A 17,319-nucleotide genomic window follows, 5' to 3' on the forward strand; every position below is an offset into this window, starting at 1 on the left:
GGACAGGTCATGAGGGGGTGCTGAATTGGAAAGTTGTGGGGGAGGGGAAATGAGGAAACTGGTGCAATCCACAATGATGCCATGAGGTTTGGAGGGTCCAGAGATGGACGATGAGGCATTCTTCCTCGGGTGGTTAGGGAGTGACGATGGTCCCATTGATGCCATTGGGTTACTTGCCTATAAGTTTCACAGTTGTCAACCAGGAGGTGAATTTCTGGAAAACAAAACTTATTGCATGAGCAACCGTATAATCAATTGTTCTTTTTTACCCATATCTGTAAAATATAAACAAATAAATATGAACATTGCATTGAGAAATACAACAGCCAATTTGCACACAGCAAGACTCCATTAACAATCATGACTCAATACAAGATTGTCTGTTTAACTAAATGACAGATACTGGGGACAGCACCCTGGTTGTTCTTCAACATTGTGGCCATGCAATCTTTTATGTCCACCTGAACAGGTAGACATGATCCCTTCTGCAAGTTCGACCTGTCTTCCATCATACAGTTAAAAGTAGAGAGGTTCACTGATGATTGCACCAGTCCAGCTGTATTCACAATTCATCAAACACAATTTGTACACAAACACAACCAAAGATTGACAACATTCAGGCTTCGGCTGATATGAGTGACATTTGCATCACAAATGGCAGACAATGACATTCTCAAACAAAAGAAAACCTAACAATCACCTCTTGACATTCAGTAGCATCCCTATTGCTGAATCCCCCACATCAACATCCTAAAGGTAACCATTGATCAGAAACTTAACTGCGACTACAACAGCAGGCTAGAGGTAAGGAATTCTGTTGTGAGTAACTCACCTCCTGTCTCTCCAAAAGCCTGTCCACAATCTACATTGCATAAGTCACGAATGTAATGGCATTCTCACTAGTCACCTGGAAGAAAGGGCAGCTGTAAAAAGTCAAAAAGTGAATAGCATTTAGGGTAAAGCAACCTTGTTGATCAACACACATCCACAACCTCAAACACTCGCTTCTTCCGGCAGGAGAAAGTGAGGGCAGCAGATGCTGGAGATTAGAGTCAAAACGTGTGGTGATGGAAAAGCACAGCAGGTCAGGCAGCATTCAAGGAGCAAGGGAATCGACGTTTTGGGGCATAAGCCCTTCATCAAGAATTTACTCCACCACTCAGTGCAGTATAGCAATTTGCAAAATCCCTTTCAACAACTCTTCATACCTGCAGCCTCTACCACCTAGAAAGACTAAAGGTGCATGGGAACATAACCACCTGCAAGTTCCCTTGCAGACTAAACACCATCTTGATTTGATTGTTACAGCTCAATGTTATAGAATCATAGAATTGTACAGCATGGAAAAAGACTCCTTGGTTCAATTCATCCGAGCCAACCAGGCATCCTAATTTAATCTAGTTACATTTGTCAGCATTTGTTCCATTTCCCTCTCAACCCTTCCTATTCATATACACATCCAGATGCTGCAATTGTACCCACTTCTACAGCTTCCTCTGGGAGCTCATTCCATACACGCACCATCTTCTGCATGTTACCCCTTAGATCCATTTTAAATCTTTACCCTAGTTTTGGAATCCCCACTCTCGAAAAAGGACCTTGGTTATTCACCTTATCCATGCTCCTGATGACTTTATAAACCTGCATAAGATTATGCCTCAGCTTCAGATGCTCCAGGATAAAAAAGCCCCACCCTATTCATTCTCTCTCTATAACTGATGCTCTCTAGTCCCAGCAACACCTTTGTACATCTTTTCTGCACTTTCTCAAGTTTAACAGCATTCTTCTTTCAGGACGGTGACCAGAATTGTACACAACGCTCTAAAAGTGTCTTCACCAATGTTCTGTATAGTTGCAACATGATGTCCCAATTCCTATACTCAATGTTCGGACCAATGAAGGCAAGCATGCCAAACACCTTCACCACCCTGTCTACCTGTGACTTCACTTGCAAGGAACTATTTATTGAGTAGTAATCCTGGACTCTCTTCCTAGCAATGCCTGTGCCACACAAAAAGCAGCAGCTCAAGGAACAGCCCAGTTCCAACTTTCCGAGGACAATTAAGGATGGTCAAAGAATTCTTTACCATCTGCCCTTGCTCCAGTGCCCAGAGAGAAATATTGTCAGCAACTTTGGGCACCATACCTGAGGGAAAATACATTGCCTTTGAGGGATACTAGAAGTTTATATTATGGGGTTAGTTTCAATTAAAGGCCACAGAATTGAAGGCAAATTATTAACAAGTTGTGCAATTGGTTACACAGCAAAGGTCAGAGAATGAATAAGGATACACTCTTGAATTGGGATGGGTAATGTTAACTTAACGGTATTGTCATTCAGGTAGTAATACAGAGATTAAGGTAATGTCCTGAGTTCCCAGATTTTTTCTCTCTGATGATGAAATTTGAATTTGATAAAATCTGAAATTAGCAGTCTGATAATGGCATGAAAATATTGTTGATTGCCATAAAAATCGATCTGAGGTTTACTGAAGTCAATCTACCCGGCCCACATGCATCTCCAATTAAACATTGTGCTCTGAAATGGCCTAATAAATCATTTCATTGCATTAAACTATGAAATCATCTCCAAAAAGGAATGGAATTGAATGGACCATCTGGCATCAACAATGGAAAGCCCAGCCCTCTTTACTTTGCAAAATTATCCTTACCATAGCAGGGGCGTTGGTGCTATTGCCAAAACCAAGATAGCTGTTTTTCAGACTAGTCAAATAACAGCTTGATATTGTCATATTTGTGGAATCATACTTTACACACAATGTCACACATCATCATTACCATTGTCATGACCAGACCAAGCCTTAGTGTCATAGTAGAATACAGTAAGCAGGCAGTTGCCCTGGTTATCCTCAACATTAACTCTGGAGCTCAAGAAGTCTCATGGCATCAAACATGAATGTTTGACTGCAGTCCAGTCACATTCAGTCATGAATGATGGTGTACAATTAAACAACTCACAGAAGGAGACTCCACAAATATACCTATTCCCTATGATGGAGGAGCCTAACACATCAGTGCAAAGGAAAAGAAGCATTTGCAACAGTCTCAGCCAGAAGTGTCAAGTGGACAATTCATCTTAGCCAACTCCAGAGGTCCCAGTACCACAAATATCAGTCATCAGCCTGTTTGATTAATTTCACCTGATAAAAAATAAACAGGTGAAAGCACCGGACATTGCAAATATTATGAGCTTGGACAACATTCTGACAATAATACTGAAAACTTGTGTTCCAAAAACTGCTGCGTCCTAGCCAAGTTGTTCCAGTACAATATCATCACTGTCATTGACCTGACAGTATGGAATATTGCCCAGATGTGTCCTGTATTCAAAAATCATGACAAATCCAACACAAACATCTACCACCTCATCTGTCTACTCCATTATCAGTAAAGTTATGAAAGGGGTCAATACAGTGCTATCAATAACCTGCTCAATGACTTTCAGTTAGGGATCTACCAGGATCACTCAGCTCCTGGCTTCCTTATGGCTTTAATTCAAATATGGATAAATGAACTAAATATCCAAGGTGAAGTGAGAGTCACTGCCTTAACACCAAGGCCGCATTTGATTGAGTGTGGCATTAAGGAACCATAGTGAAATTGTCAGTAGGAATCAGGATGAACCTTCTGTTGGTTGGAGTCAAACCTAGAAGAAAGGAAGATGGTTCTGCTTGTTGAAAATCAATCATCTTAGGTTCAGGACATTTCTTCAGGAGTTCCTCAGGGAAGTTTCCTAAGCCCAACCATCTTCAATTGCTTCCTCAATGACCATTCTCCATCATAAGGTCAGAGGTGGGGATGATTGTCAAAGATTCAACACAATATTCTACACAATTCATGACTCCTCAGATATTGAAGCAGTCTATGTTCAACAACTGCAATATATGGAAAATATCTAAGTTTGTCTGACAAGTGATAAGTAACATTTGTGCCACACAAGTGCCAGACAAGGACCATCTCCAACAAGAGAATATCTAAACATTCTCCTTGCTTTCAATAGCATTACCATCACTGAATCCCACACCACCAATATTCTGGGATTACCATAAATTAAACTAGGTATATAATGACTGTAGTTACAAAGGCAAGTAAGAGACAAGGAATCCTGCAAAAAATAACTCACTTCTTGACTCTCCAAAGCCTCTTCAGTCATCTATGAGTCAAGTGTGTGATTGAACATTCCCCACTTGCATGGATGCTTGGCACATGTAACAGCATTCAAGAAATTTAACACCACCCAGGACAATGCAGCACACTCTATTGGTCCTACATCCACAAACCTTCACTCCCTCCATCATCAACACTTAGGGTTAGCGGTCTATATCTTTTTCAAGATGCAGAAATTCATCAAGACTCCTGAGACAGCAACTTTCCAACCCATGTTATGGATGAAGCCAGACTACTTAAAACATTTTTAAGCAGGCAACTCAGATCATAACTTTGCAATTTGTTTCGGTAAGTGTCCAGTGAAAATTACCCAGATTAAGTTCGCTAGGTTGACTACTAGATTTTAAAACACACAAAAATTTATTCATAAAATTACACAATGAAACACAGAGAACAAAATAAAGAACCACTACAGAATTCAACCTATCCAACTAGAATTAATTATGCTGTTCCAAATATACACAGCAGTCCCAATAAACAAACTCCCTTCAAAACCCAATATAAATGGAACACATGCTTAGAGGTTGAAGTTAAAGGGCAAAAGAGAGAGAGAGTTTCCACACAGCTTCCTGTTGAACTTCCAATTCGTTCAAGACTGAACTAAAACTGTTCAGCTCAGCTAGCGAGCTAACCACTCCCCTTTTATTATATAAGTCACTTCTAAATCATGACCACTTTGGCCTGAAGTCTCATCTGTTTACAAACAAACAAACAACCTCTCAAAATCCTTTTCATTTCTGATTGGAGCCCAGCCCAGTTTATTGCCCCTCTGCAGAAAAGTCAAGGATTTAGTCTCCTTGAGCCAAGGAACAGTTATTAGAAAAACAGGGACTAGCTTTAACCTCTGGAATGACAGGACAGTTGATATTAGGGAACACCACAAGCTACAAACACCCTTCCAAACCACTCATCATCTTGACTTGGATATATCCAGGGAAATGGTGGTGCAATAGCAATGTCAGTCATCCAGAAGCCCAGAATAATATTCTAGGGGAAAGAAACCCAATAAACTGTAGATGCTGGAAATCACAAAAATAAACAAAAATTGCTGGAAAAGCTCAGTAATTCTGTATAGCGGAAGCAGAATTAATGTTTCAGGTCCAGTGACTCTTCTTCAGAATGCTGAAATGATAACTTTGCTTTCTCTTCACAGAATTACTGAGCTTTTCCAGCAATTTTTGGCAACCTTGCCAGAAATTGCTGGAAAAGCTCAGTAATTCTGTATAGCGGAAGCAGAATTAATGTTTCAGGTCCAGTGACTCTTCTTCAGAATGCTGAAATGATAACTTTGCTTTCTCTTCACAGAATTACTGAGCTTTTCCAGCAATTTCTGGCAAGGTTGCCAGAGTTCCTTCCCTAAAGGAAATTAGTGATCCAGATGTGTTTTAGTAACAACTGAGCTCAGATACATGGTCATCATTTGACTAGCATATTATTTCAGATCTCATTGAATTCATATTTCAACACATGTCAGGGTAGGATCCAAATCCTATGTCGCCAGAATATTAGGAAAAAAATCCAAACATTTCTGGATAAACTCAGCAGGTCTAGTAGCATCTCTTGGGAGAAAGCAGAGTTAATGGTTCAGGTCCAGTGACTCTTACTCAGAATGCTGGAAAGATAACTAAAATGCTAGTCAAATGATAACCATTTATCTGAGCTCAATTGTTATTAAAACACATCTGGTTCACTAATGTCCTTTAGGGAAGGAATTCTGCCAAGCTTGCCTGATATGGATTCCATTGCCATAGGTTCCTACAGATAAATTCCTTCAAATTACCCTTTATGCTGCAAAGATCTTTGAAGTCCACAAATGGCAGTGGCTTTAGAAAGCATGTTGAAGTGTCGGCACACCAATCAACATGTGCAAAACCTTCCAATGATGGCACAGTTGCACAGCTTGGAGGGAACATTGCCCACACAGCATTTAGGTTTGGGCAACAAATGCTGGACTCATACCATGAATAAATTAAAAAATGTTTACAAACAATAAACTTAACGAAGGCTGAAGTTATCAAAATAGAAAGCCACATGTATAAGCTTGCAGATTGCACAAAGTTTGAAGTCATAGCGTCTAGTGCGGGTGGGAGGAAAGAATTGCAGAGAGATTAATATATGGAAAGTGAGTGGGCAAACATTTGTCAGATATATTTCCTGTCGGTTATGAGGTAATCAATTTTTTTACCAAAATAGAATAGATCAGAGTCCCATTAAAAAGTACAAAACTATAAAGAGCTGGTCTATAATGTAGTCTATCAATCTTTGGACACAACTCACTAAAATGTGCAGTCAGGTACTAAATAAATCAAAAAGTAACTAATGGAATATTTTCTCATACCAATAGCAGGCTCAAAATGAAGAGGAGTTTTGCAGCTATCCAAATGCCTACTTAGTGCACATTGATGTACTTCATTCTGTTCCGAAATCTGCACCTTAGAAAGGTGCACTTGGCTTTTGAAGTGACGCAACGTAGATTCATCCGAATGTTGCCAAGGTCCCAAGAGTCATACTGATCCCACAAGAGTGATGTTGAGGGATTATTCTTGGAAAGGGTATCAACGGGTATGAAGAAATTGTGAGTCAAGAGAGTGGAGGTCCAAATTAAAATAATCTGACTGAAAGCAGAACAGACTCAAGAGGCTAAATAGCCTTTTTCTATTTATGTAACTCGCTGCTGACTGTTCAACTCTACCAATACTTTCTGGTCTACATTTCAGACATGCTGTCTAATTGTTGAATGTGACCGTATTGGTCATTCACCACACCAAGGGGCTAGCTGCCAGATAGGGTCCATATCGCATTCTGTATTGCCCTTTTAAATCATGCAGAATGGCTTCAAACGTCAAGTATTTGCATCAGGCGTTAGGTGGAGCCTGTGTCCCTGGGGTGGGAGGTTAATGTGTCAGAAACTGCCAGAGTGAAGTGACCGCCGGGAAGGGAGCAGTTCGTTTGTAAGTGAGCAGTGAATTTCGAGATCCCAGGTAAGGAGCCAATTCCCGTGGTAGGGAAAAATCAGAGTTACGGAATCCAAAAGTTTCAGTGAGATGTCCATTGCTTTCAGTTTCACCCACTGCAATATTTTCAGTGCAGAATTCAGAGCGGGGTTTCATATCTACAGGAATGAGAGCTTAGCCTCCAATTGCCAGCTCCTGGATTGTCATCACCTCAACTTCTGATACTCCAAGCTCCCAGTCCCCAGATCCGAGCGCATGTTATCAACACCGTTCACCCAGTCCCACTTCTGGGGGTGGAGAGGGGTGTCAGGGATTTGAATGTGGGAGTTTTGGCTTTGGAGGGCAAGCTCTTGGTTGGGGGAGGGGGGAGAAGTGGTAATTGCCCTGTTACGCAGTGCAATTTCGGAGCTGCAGTAACTTTGATAACATTCCCCCAAAGTTTACAACCCATAGTTTGAAATGTAGTTGGTTGGATCTCACAGTTTCCTCTAATCTTGGCCTGTGTCTCGTCTCAGATCGGGGTCTTAAAGTATCAAAACACAGCGCGAACAAATCAGAAAACGTCAGATTAACAGATGTACAGCAGCAGCAAATATTATACATCTCCGTCAGATAAATCCCATGAATCACTGTTTAAAAGTGCTTGTTTTTTTGTCCTCACTAATCACTGGGATTTGCTTGTCTCTTTTCTCAGCTTTTTTACTAAGTGTTTGACAGCCCACAGAGAACCACAGAATAATACAAAGAATCCACCATCCAGTTTGTGTCAGCTCTTTGTAAAAGCATTACAGTTTATTGCCGAATAAATGTTGTTGCTTGGGATCTCCATTAGGTCCACTTCTGGCATTTTTTTTTGTTGGGTCTTTACTGGAATGGCGCGTAATCTCCTGGCTATTGCATGTTTCCGATATTTAAATGATACATTTGCTATATTTGAATCAGCAATTGCATGCAAGAATTTCTTTTCCGTCTTAATATACTTCCACGCTGTGTTCAAATTTAATTTTGAAGTGTAATAACAGATGAGCTCCCTTTCTTCATGGTAGGCATTTTTTTTCTTAGAATATTCCCCGGAGGCTTCCTGTCTCTATTCCTGATGAAGGGCTTTTACCCGAAACGTCGGTTTTCCTGCTCCTCGGATGCTGCCTGACCTGCTGTGCTTTTCCAGCACCACCCTGATCTTAAACTCCCTTTCTTCATGTCCTAGTTGAGATATTACTGTCTACTGCAATTCTACTCTTCACTGGTCATTGAATGTACTGGGGTTCCTACAATTGTAAGATTGGCCTTATAGAAACATTTTTAACAGGAACAACGTCATTTGTTCCATGTGCAAACTTGATGCTAAAATGATATGCATCAAAGCCACGCTGTGAGATAATAGGTACCCTGATCATATCGAAATAGAATCTTTATGAGTCACCTGGAAGTGGATATATGGCACATAATTTCAATATTTATTGATCGCCCAAAACTCATAAATACAACAACCTGCATAAAATAAAGCAAATAACTGCTAATGCTGGACGTCTGAAACAAAAATAGAAATCAGCAGGTTCTGACAGCATGTACGGGAGGAAAGCAGAGTGCACGTTTCCAGTCCGGTGACTCTTCATCAGATGATCAGAGAACAGTTCTCCAGCAATTTCTGGGGTTTTTTTTGTAATAGCGTGCACAATTAGCCAGTGTTCGTAGGTGTCAGTCAACACTGTCGCATGTGGTGAGGGGGAGGAGGGATCGCACGAACCCGGGAAGGGAGAGAGAGAGATCAGGGATACGGAAGAGAAGCGGAGGGAAGAGTGCAGCAGACAGCCGGGGCGGAATGGAACAGGGGGGCAGAATGGCCTGCGCTCCCGCCAAACCCGACATTCTCGCACGCTTGTTTGCGCTTGCGCAGCACCGTTTGTGTTTATGACGCCACACTTGAAAGAGCACGTGCCGCCGTCAGGGCTGGGTCCAGCACATTGGTCCCTCTTATTGTCCACTGGTCCACAGACTGCCAACTTGAAAAGGATACCTTTAACCGAGATCTCTTCTTGCTCACTAATCAAGTTTTAATTATGGGATTCAAGGGAATCTTTTTTCTTCATTCATGGCATGTGGGCTTTGTTGGCTGGGCCAGGATTTCCTGCCCATCCCTAGTTGCCTTGGAAAAGGTGGCAATGAGCCACTTATTCGAACACCTGCAATCACGTGCTGCAGGTAGCCCTACAGTGCTATTATGGAGGGATGTTCCAGGATTTTAACCCAGCGAAACTGAAGGAATGGCGATACATTTCCAATTCAGGAGTTGGAGTGGTTTGGAGAGAAACAACTAGGTGGTGAGGTTGCCGTGCATCTGCTGCCCTTGCCCTTCTAGGTGCTGGTGGTTGTGTGCTGTCTAAGGAGCTTAGGTGAACATCTGCAGTTCGTCCTGTATACTTTGTATCACTAGTGGAAAGAGTGAATATTGGTGGATGTGGTGTCCTGGATGGCTTCAAGTGTTCTTGGATCTGCAAACATCCAGGCAAGTGGAGAGTATTCCATCAAATTCCTGACTTTTGCCTTTTGGATAGCAGGCAGGCATTGGAGAGACAGAGGAGTGTTATTTGCTGCAGTATTCATAGCACTGGGCCTGCTGTTATAGTCACTGTATTTATATGGCTCATCCAGTTCAATATTTCATGAATGGTAAACCCGCGGATGTGAATAATAGAGGATTCAATGATGGTAGTTTCATTGAATATCAAGGTTTTGGGGTTAGATTTTGTCTTATTAGAGATGATGATTGTTTGATGCTTGAGTGCCGCAAGGATTACTTGCCACTTATCAGCCCAACCTAAACATTGTCCAGGTTCTGCTGCATTTGGACATGGACTGATTCAGTACCTGAGGAGTTGAAAATGGTGCCAAGTATTGTGCAATCATCAGTGAACATCCCACCTCTGTCCTTACGAAAGAGGTGTTTGATGAAGCATCTGAAGATGGTTGGGCCAAGGGCATTGCACCTAGGAACTATTGCAGTGATACTCCTACATAGATGCCCTCCAGCTGAGATGATTCGCCTCCAACAATTCCACCCATCTTCCTTTGTACCAGCTACAACTTCATCTGGCAGACAGTTTCTCCCACCTGATTTCATTGTTAGCCATTTTTGAAGCAATACAGTCAAATGAAGCCTTGATGTGGAGGGCAGTCACTCTGAATGATTAAATTTAAGCAGTAATGAGGTCAACAGCTGGATAACCCAGGCAAAACCCAGACTGAGCATCAGTGAATAAGTTATTGCTATGCCAGTGCTGTTTGATAATACTATTGATCTCATGTAGCCTTTACATTATCTTGTGCCTGCAGCTGTTTCTTGATGTCATGCAGAATGAATTGAATTAGCTGGAGACTGGCATCTATACTAGTGGCAACCTCTGGAGGATATTGAGATGCATTATCCACTTGATACTTCTGGTGAAGATAGTTTCTAATACTTCAGTTTTAACTTTTCCACTGCTTTGCTGGGATCCTCAATTATCGAGGACGTAGAGTCTGCCTAGTGACATCAATGTTTGGAACTGTACGTTCCTGAGCATGCATATGTAGTTGCCTAACAGTTATTAGTGTTAGCAAACACTGATTATAAAAGAGTACAGGAATAAGCAAATAGGAAACTGGAGTTAAGGGCAAATCAGATCACCCATGGTGTTGTGAAAACATTTTTGGACGAGTAATCCAGAACCCCAGACTAATGTGGCAGATAGTGAAATTTGAATGCATTAAAACTTTTTTAAATTTTGGAATTAAAAAATTAAAAACTATCATATAATGACTGTAGATTGTTGTAAAGGTCAGTTTGGTTCATTAATGTCATTACCTGGTCAGGCCTACATGTGACGTCAGCCTACAGCAACGTGGTTTCGTTTTGACTACCCTCTGAAGTGGCCTAGAAAGCCACCGAGTTGTATCAAACCACAACAAAGCCGAAAGAAAGGAATGAAAACCTATTGCATCAATCTAGGCATCAGAAATTATAGCAGCATACTCAGCACTATTGACCCTGGAAATTTCTCTTTACTAACTCCCTCATGGTCACCATTGGGTCTTAGGTTAATTTAGTGATAGCTTTTTAAAAAATAAATTAGGTTTCCAAATAAGTTAAGGTGAGTCTTGAAAAACAAAAGAGAACTGTGTTTTTCCCTTGTTTCTTCCTTTTTGTTTTTGCAATTTTACTGTGATGGGTTGTATTTGTTACTTGATAATTAGTCATTTGGATGATTTGGTGATGGGCTGTTTTCTTTAGTTCATTAACATCCTTCAGGGAAAGAAATCTGCCATGTGAATACATATGATTCCAGACCCAAGGCCAAGTGGTTGACTCTTAATTGCCCTGTGGGTAGTTCTTGGAGAAGGAGCACATGGCTTTCAGAAAGAGATGTACCAAAATGAAAATAAAAATAAAAAGCTGGGTTTCTGTGGAGGACACTAAGCAGGAGTCTTGTGACTTTCCACTGGGGACCTAGGGTAGCAGGATGTTGCACACAGCCATCTATTCAATGGTAGATCAAGGTGGTTCCCTAACTTCTGGCCCAATTGTTGATTCTGGTGTTTATCAGTTGTGGGAGATTCCACCACTTGTGTCGGTGTTTTAAAAAAAAAAAAGCTGTGTTCTCTTTTGGCTGCACCAGCCCCATGCTCCTGATCTTTGGACGCCTGATAATGGAGGTGTGGGGAGTTTGGGGTATGATGATGGTGGCAGGCACATCAGAAGACCTCCTCATGGGCAACATTGCATGCACAGATACCTCACAGTTCCATGGACAGCAATCAGCCCTGACTGCAGGGCAGAGAAAAAATACTGTGCATCTGGTGAGAGTGTAGCTAACAATAGGTCCAGGTAGTGGACCATAAGACAGATTTGTTATCCAAGTGCTTGCCTGTCTTTTACAGGTAGTCATGCCTGGGTGCCCTTGGGGTGTAAGTACATGGTGTCCATCAACACCCTTGAGACATAGAGAGAGAGAGAGAGAGAGAGAGAGAGAGAGAGAGAGAGAGAGATGGGCACAACAGGCATACATTTCCTCTTCCAATAGTATTTTGATTTAGTTCCTGTCATTAAAACGTTTCAACAATTGGGCAGGACAAGGAATGTAATAAATTACTGGAAAACAAACTTACAGACAGTGTGATATTGGCAAATGAGAATCAATGTGGCTTAACTGAGAAGATGAATTTTTTGAGGAAATTGTATAAAGCTGTTTGGAAGTTCAGTGCCTCAATGTGGTAGGGGAACAAAGATCGGGGGGCCACAGACAAACACAAATAAAAAATGACAATGCTGTTTAATAAGGCAATCAGAATACCGGGGTTCATTTCTTGAGAACTAGATTTAAAAAGCAGAAGCTATGTGAACTTTAGTTAGATAACATGTGCAGTACTGTCTATAGTTCTGGGCTCCACAGCAAAATAAAGTACCCAAAGCAATGGGGAATGACATAGGTTTCAATAACTAGAAGGCATAGGTTTAAGGTGAAAGACATGAGGGGACATGAGAAAAAAGGTTTTCACCAGTGGTGGTTAGAATCTTGAACTCTGCCTCAAAGAGCCATAGAGACAGAAACTCCAAGATGTCTGAATATGTACTCCAAATACCACAACCTCTTCAGTTACAAACCAATTGCTAGAAAATAAAATTGAGCTAGATGTCTTCATATTTGGTTGGCATAGGGAGCTAAGTGTTCTCTTTTCTGTGGGGGCATAAACCTTCTGTACAAATGCACATAAGGATATAAAAGGACAATATTAAGATGTTCCAACTATCAGGGACAATTGGATGCGTTAAGCCTTTTTTCTCTTGTACTGAGGTTTGTTCCTTATAGAAGGCTTTACACACATGAAACGACAACAAAGAAAGGTTGGTTCCTCCTGCAGGTATCTAGAAGGCATATCTAGGAAAGGAATTAATAATCCAATCTAGAGTTCAGGAGAAACTTCATTTGTCGCAAATGTGGAACTGATGTCTGGTAAGGCAAATATTTTAGATTAATTTATAGGGAAACACAAAATGGGGAGAAGAGCCCAAAAATAAACTGTTGATTTAGAGCCATAGAAGATGATTCATGCAATACATAATTGGATAATGGCCAGTTTCTGTGTTGTGAATACTCAGCATTGTGTTTTTGACTATGTTTATTTAAATCAACATTCTTAATTGTCTCTTTTGTCTCAGTATCCATTTTGAGCCCAGATAGGTGTTTTTTTTTTAAAACCTTATTTGTCCTATATATTTTTCTTCCTATGGTCCAATGGTGTAGGCTCTCTAGTGTCCACTACTACAGTGTCTATTACTGAACTTTCTTAGTAAATCCTCTCATTTTTATGTCTATCGAGCAGCAGCCACCACTACTGCTGCTGATGCAGCAGCCTGGGCCCTGCTCCAAAAAAAAAAGAAAAAAAATATATTCTCTACATATAGACTTTACTGGCACATGACACAAAAATAGGTGGAAAGGCAGGGTGTGGGAAGGATACAATGAGTTTAAAGAGAGATATTGATAGGGTAGGTGGGCAAAATATTGGTAAATGGAGATATGGGAAAATGTCAAGTTATTCATTTTAGAAGGGACAAAAGACCAGTATTCTTCAAATGCACGTAAAGGGCCTCGGGATACTTGTGCATAAAACACAAAACTAGCACACAGGTGCAGCAGGTTATCAGGAAGGCTAATGGAATGTTGGCCCTCAGTTCAAGGCAGTTGGAGGAGAAGAGGGAAGTCTTATTGCAACTGTAGTTGGTCCTGGTGAGAGCTCATCTGGATTACTGTGTGGGGTTTGGTCCTCTTATTTAAAAGAGAATATAGTCATTCAGTGGAGGTAATTCAGAGTATTTTCACCAGGCTGATTGCTTGTAAGATAGTCCTTCCACATCAGCCAAGGTTAAACAGATTGGGACTCGACTCATTGGACTTGGGAGGGTAAATGCTGAGAGGATATTTCTCCCCATGGGAGAGCCTAAGACCAGCAAACATATTTTAAATTAAGGGGCACTAATTCAAGACTGAAATGAGGAGGAATTCCTTCTGAGCGTTAAGTGTCTTTGGAACCCCTTGCCACAGGGAACTGTAGGGCAGAGTCCTTATTTGTATATTTAAGGCTAAGTTTGATTCTTGATCATTAGGACAATCAAAGATTATAGAGAAAGGGCAGGAAAGTTGATGTGAGGAACATCAGGCCAACTATGACACTACTGGATATTCCTATTTCTTATGAACTAAGACCAAAATTTAATGCCCACTCCAGCTGCCCCAAGGTAGTGGTGATGAGCAGAATGCTGAACACTGTGGTAGCAAACTTTCAGAACAACACTGGTGTATATAAGGCCCAGAATGGATAGGTGACCTCCTTCTGTAAGGACATTAAATGACCAGTTTAAGTTTTAAGACTCTAATAACTTGATGGTCACATTAGATTTGAAGTTAGACTTTCAGAATTAATAGACCAGAAATATAACACAACTAACAACTTGCATTATAACTAGTCTCCTTAAATGTGTGATTTAGTGAAAACCAGGCACACTCAAACTCTGTGCCATGTCACTGTCATCTCTGGTCTTCCCACCCTATATCACGTCAGTGAATCATTGGTGGGTCCTGTACTCCTTCCTCTTGTACCATTGTATTAATCAAAAGAAGCATGTGCAAAGTTCATTTTATTTTAAAAGTTTTCTTTTTTGTTGGTGTTTTTATTAGCAGAAACTTTAACTGTTCATCAAATGGCAGGAAGACCATCTAGTCATCGGAGAAAGCAGGGGGCTGATGCAAAACCACTAATGCCTCAAGAGGGAGCTGTGCTTCCACATACTAAAGCAGCCAGTCCAAGCAGTTCAGGATCTAGAAGCCAAGGAGGTAGAGCAAAGGGTGGGAGCCCCAGCTCAGCCAAGCCCTCAAACACTGGAAGATCTCCGAACTCAACTGCTAACACCAGAAACGTTGAAACACAGAGATTCACCAAGTCAGCTACAAGAGGAGCAGAAAGCAGTGGAAATGGTGCCTCACGAAACACATTGGTTATTGGTAAAGCCAACTCTGGATCCCAGGAATTGAGAAAAGAGAGACCATTTAAAAATCAGGTTGACCAAAAAGGTCAGGGCAGCATTTCTGCACACCCAGAGATGATCAGTAAGCAGAGAGTAGAAGAGATTGAGAAAGCCACATGGGGTCAAAGGGAAAACCCAGCCTGGTTTGAGCAGCGCAGAAACCGAATCACTGCCTCAGTTGCGCATAAGATTTCCCACAGCAAGTTTGCAAATGGTAAAAGTACAGAGGTCCCTCAGTCCTATGTGAGGTCCATTGTGGGTCAGGGCTCAACTGTTATGACTCCTGCAATGAAATGGGGTATCCAGAATGAGCCTGCTGCCATAAAAAAATATGAGAAGCTGAAGTCTGAGGATATTGGGCGCCAAGTAACTGTCAAGTCATGTGGGCTGTTCGTTGACCCAGAGAAGAACTGGTTGGCAGCGAGTCCTGATGGAGTAGTGGTTGACAAGGCAACAGGGGATACCATTGGCCTGGTGGAAGTCAAATGCCCCTACAAACACAAGAATCACACCATCAACAAAGCTTGTGAAGACAAAACATTCTGCTTGGAACAGAACAAAGGTGAACTTCAACTGAAAAAGAATCATCCCTATTATACCCAGATTCAGTGCCAGTTGGCAGTTGCAGGTGTTGACAAGGCTGACCTTGCAATCTACACTGACCGCGATGTTGCCATTGTACCAGTGAAATCTGATAAACAGTTCTGGAAAAATACTGAAAATAAACTGGAAGATTTCTACACCAGAGCAGTCGTACCAGAATTACAGAAAAATAATGCAGTGTTGGCGAATGAAGAGTAGCCAAATGAAAGATTCTGAGTGTTTCCCCAAATAAACCAATACTTAAAGCATTGCAGCTTTTCCCTTCAAGAAAATGTCTGGAGTCAAAAGTGTAAATGAAAATTCATGACAAACTTTAAGAAATTGAAAGATTATAAAACTGTGACTTTCTCAGCTTTATAGCAGCAAGTAGTTACAAAGCTTCTGTGATGGAAAATGTGATTACACAATTCACTCAATATTGCATCCAGAAACTAATAAAGTAGTTGTTTCACTATTCCACTGTTTGCGAGACTTTGCATGTATTTTTTTTAATAGTAATGTTCCATTTCATTTCAACATTTTCCTCCATGACCCAGGAATTCTATCAACTCTTAAAAAAATTAAAATTGTGACAGCACATAGCAACTAATCAACTGGAAACTGCTTTGCAACATTTTAATTTTAAAAAAGTGCTACGTACATGCGTTGGCAAAAAGGCAAAGAAGAACTGAGAAAAAATATTACACAACAATTGACTAAGATTTGGAATGCACTGTCTGATGGAGTAATTAATGTAAGTTCAAGTTGACCAAAAAAAAGGGAACTTTAACAAATACATGAAAGAGAATAAAGCTATGCACATCTGGGATGAACAAAATTGACTGTGTAAATATCCAGAACTGATGAGTCAATTTTTTTAAAACATGTGAAATCGATTGATGATTCTGTCCAAGTTCACTTCTTTGTGTAAATTTACAAAACTACTTCCATTTATCCAAGACATGTCTGTGTCTCTTCATGCTGATTTAACTGAATATCAGGCAGTTTCTACAAAAGATACTCAATTAGAACATTGATTTTATAATGGGGCAGGAAGTTACAAATGTAGCCAGTTGTGTTTAATAGCATGATTGTCAGCACCTTTAACAACCTCAGGACTTCCCAAAACAGTGTTACCAATTAAATAATTTTTTTGAAGTGTAATCACTGCTATAAAATGTAGGAAATACAAAATTGTTTCTTTATTGTCACTGGGCCAAAATCCTGGAACTCATGCACAGTATTGTTAGTGAGGATCTCCTACAAATACTTCAGCAATCAAGGTGCAATTTCAAAGTTTGAAGCCAATGCAAAACTTGGGAGAATTGTCAACTTTGAGAAAGGTCAATTCAAACTTTAAAAAGATGTGTGTGTTTGGAGAAAATATGGCAGATAGTTTTCAAAGTGGAGAAGTCTGAAATGATGCACTTTGATACAAAGAACATGGAGAGCCAATATGAAATAAAGGATACTTATTCTGAAGGTTCTGCAAGAGCAGATAAACATCGATGTATATGTAATCTAGTCATTAAA

General features: G+C 40.7%; 1 protein-coding gene across 2 annotated transcripts; it reads left to right on the top strand.

Annotated features, from left to right (window-relative positions):
* Positions 1-7,080: 7,080 nt before the first annotated feature.
* On the top strand, positions 7,081-16,218 carry LOC132821477 (uncharacterized). 2 transcript variants are annotated; one of them, XM_060834072.1, is made up of 2 exons: positions 7,081-7,169; positions 14,861-16,218. In XM_060834072.1, exon 2 carries the CDS (start codon positions 14,881-14,883, stop codon positions 16,003-16,005), a length of 1,125 nt encoding a protein of 374 aa, XP_060690055.1. In that variant the 5' UTR covers positions 7,081-7,169; positions 14,861-14,880; the 3' UTR covers positions 16,006-16,218. The 2 variants fall into 2 exon arrangements, with proteins under 2 accessions (XP_060690055.1, XP_060690054.1); XM_060834071.1 differs by having other exon boundaries at positions 14,858-16,217.
* Positions 16,219-17,319: the final 1,101 nt, after the last annotated feature.

This window comes from Hemiscyllium ocellatum, chromosome 13, assembly GCF_020745735.1.
Source record: "Hemiscyllium ocellatum isolate sHemOce1 chromosome 13, sHemOce1.pat.X.cur, whole genome shotgun sequence".
Lineage (NCBI taxonomy): Eukaryota > Metazoa > Chordata > Chondrichthyes > Orectolobiformes > Hemiscylliidae > Hemiscyllium > Hemiscyllium ocellatum.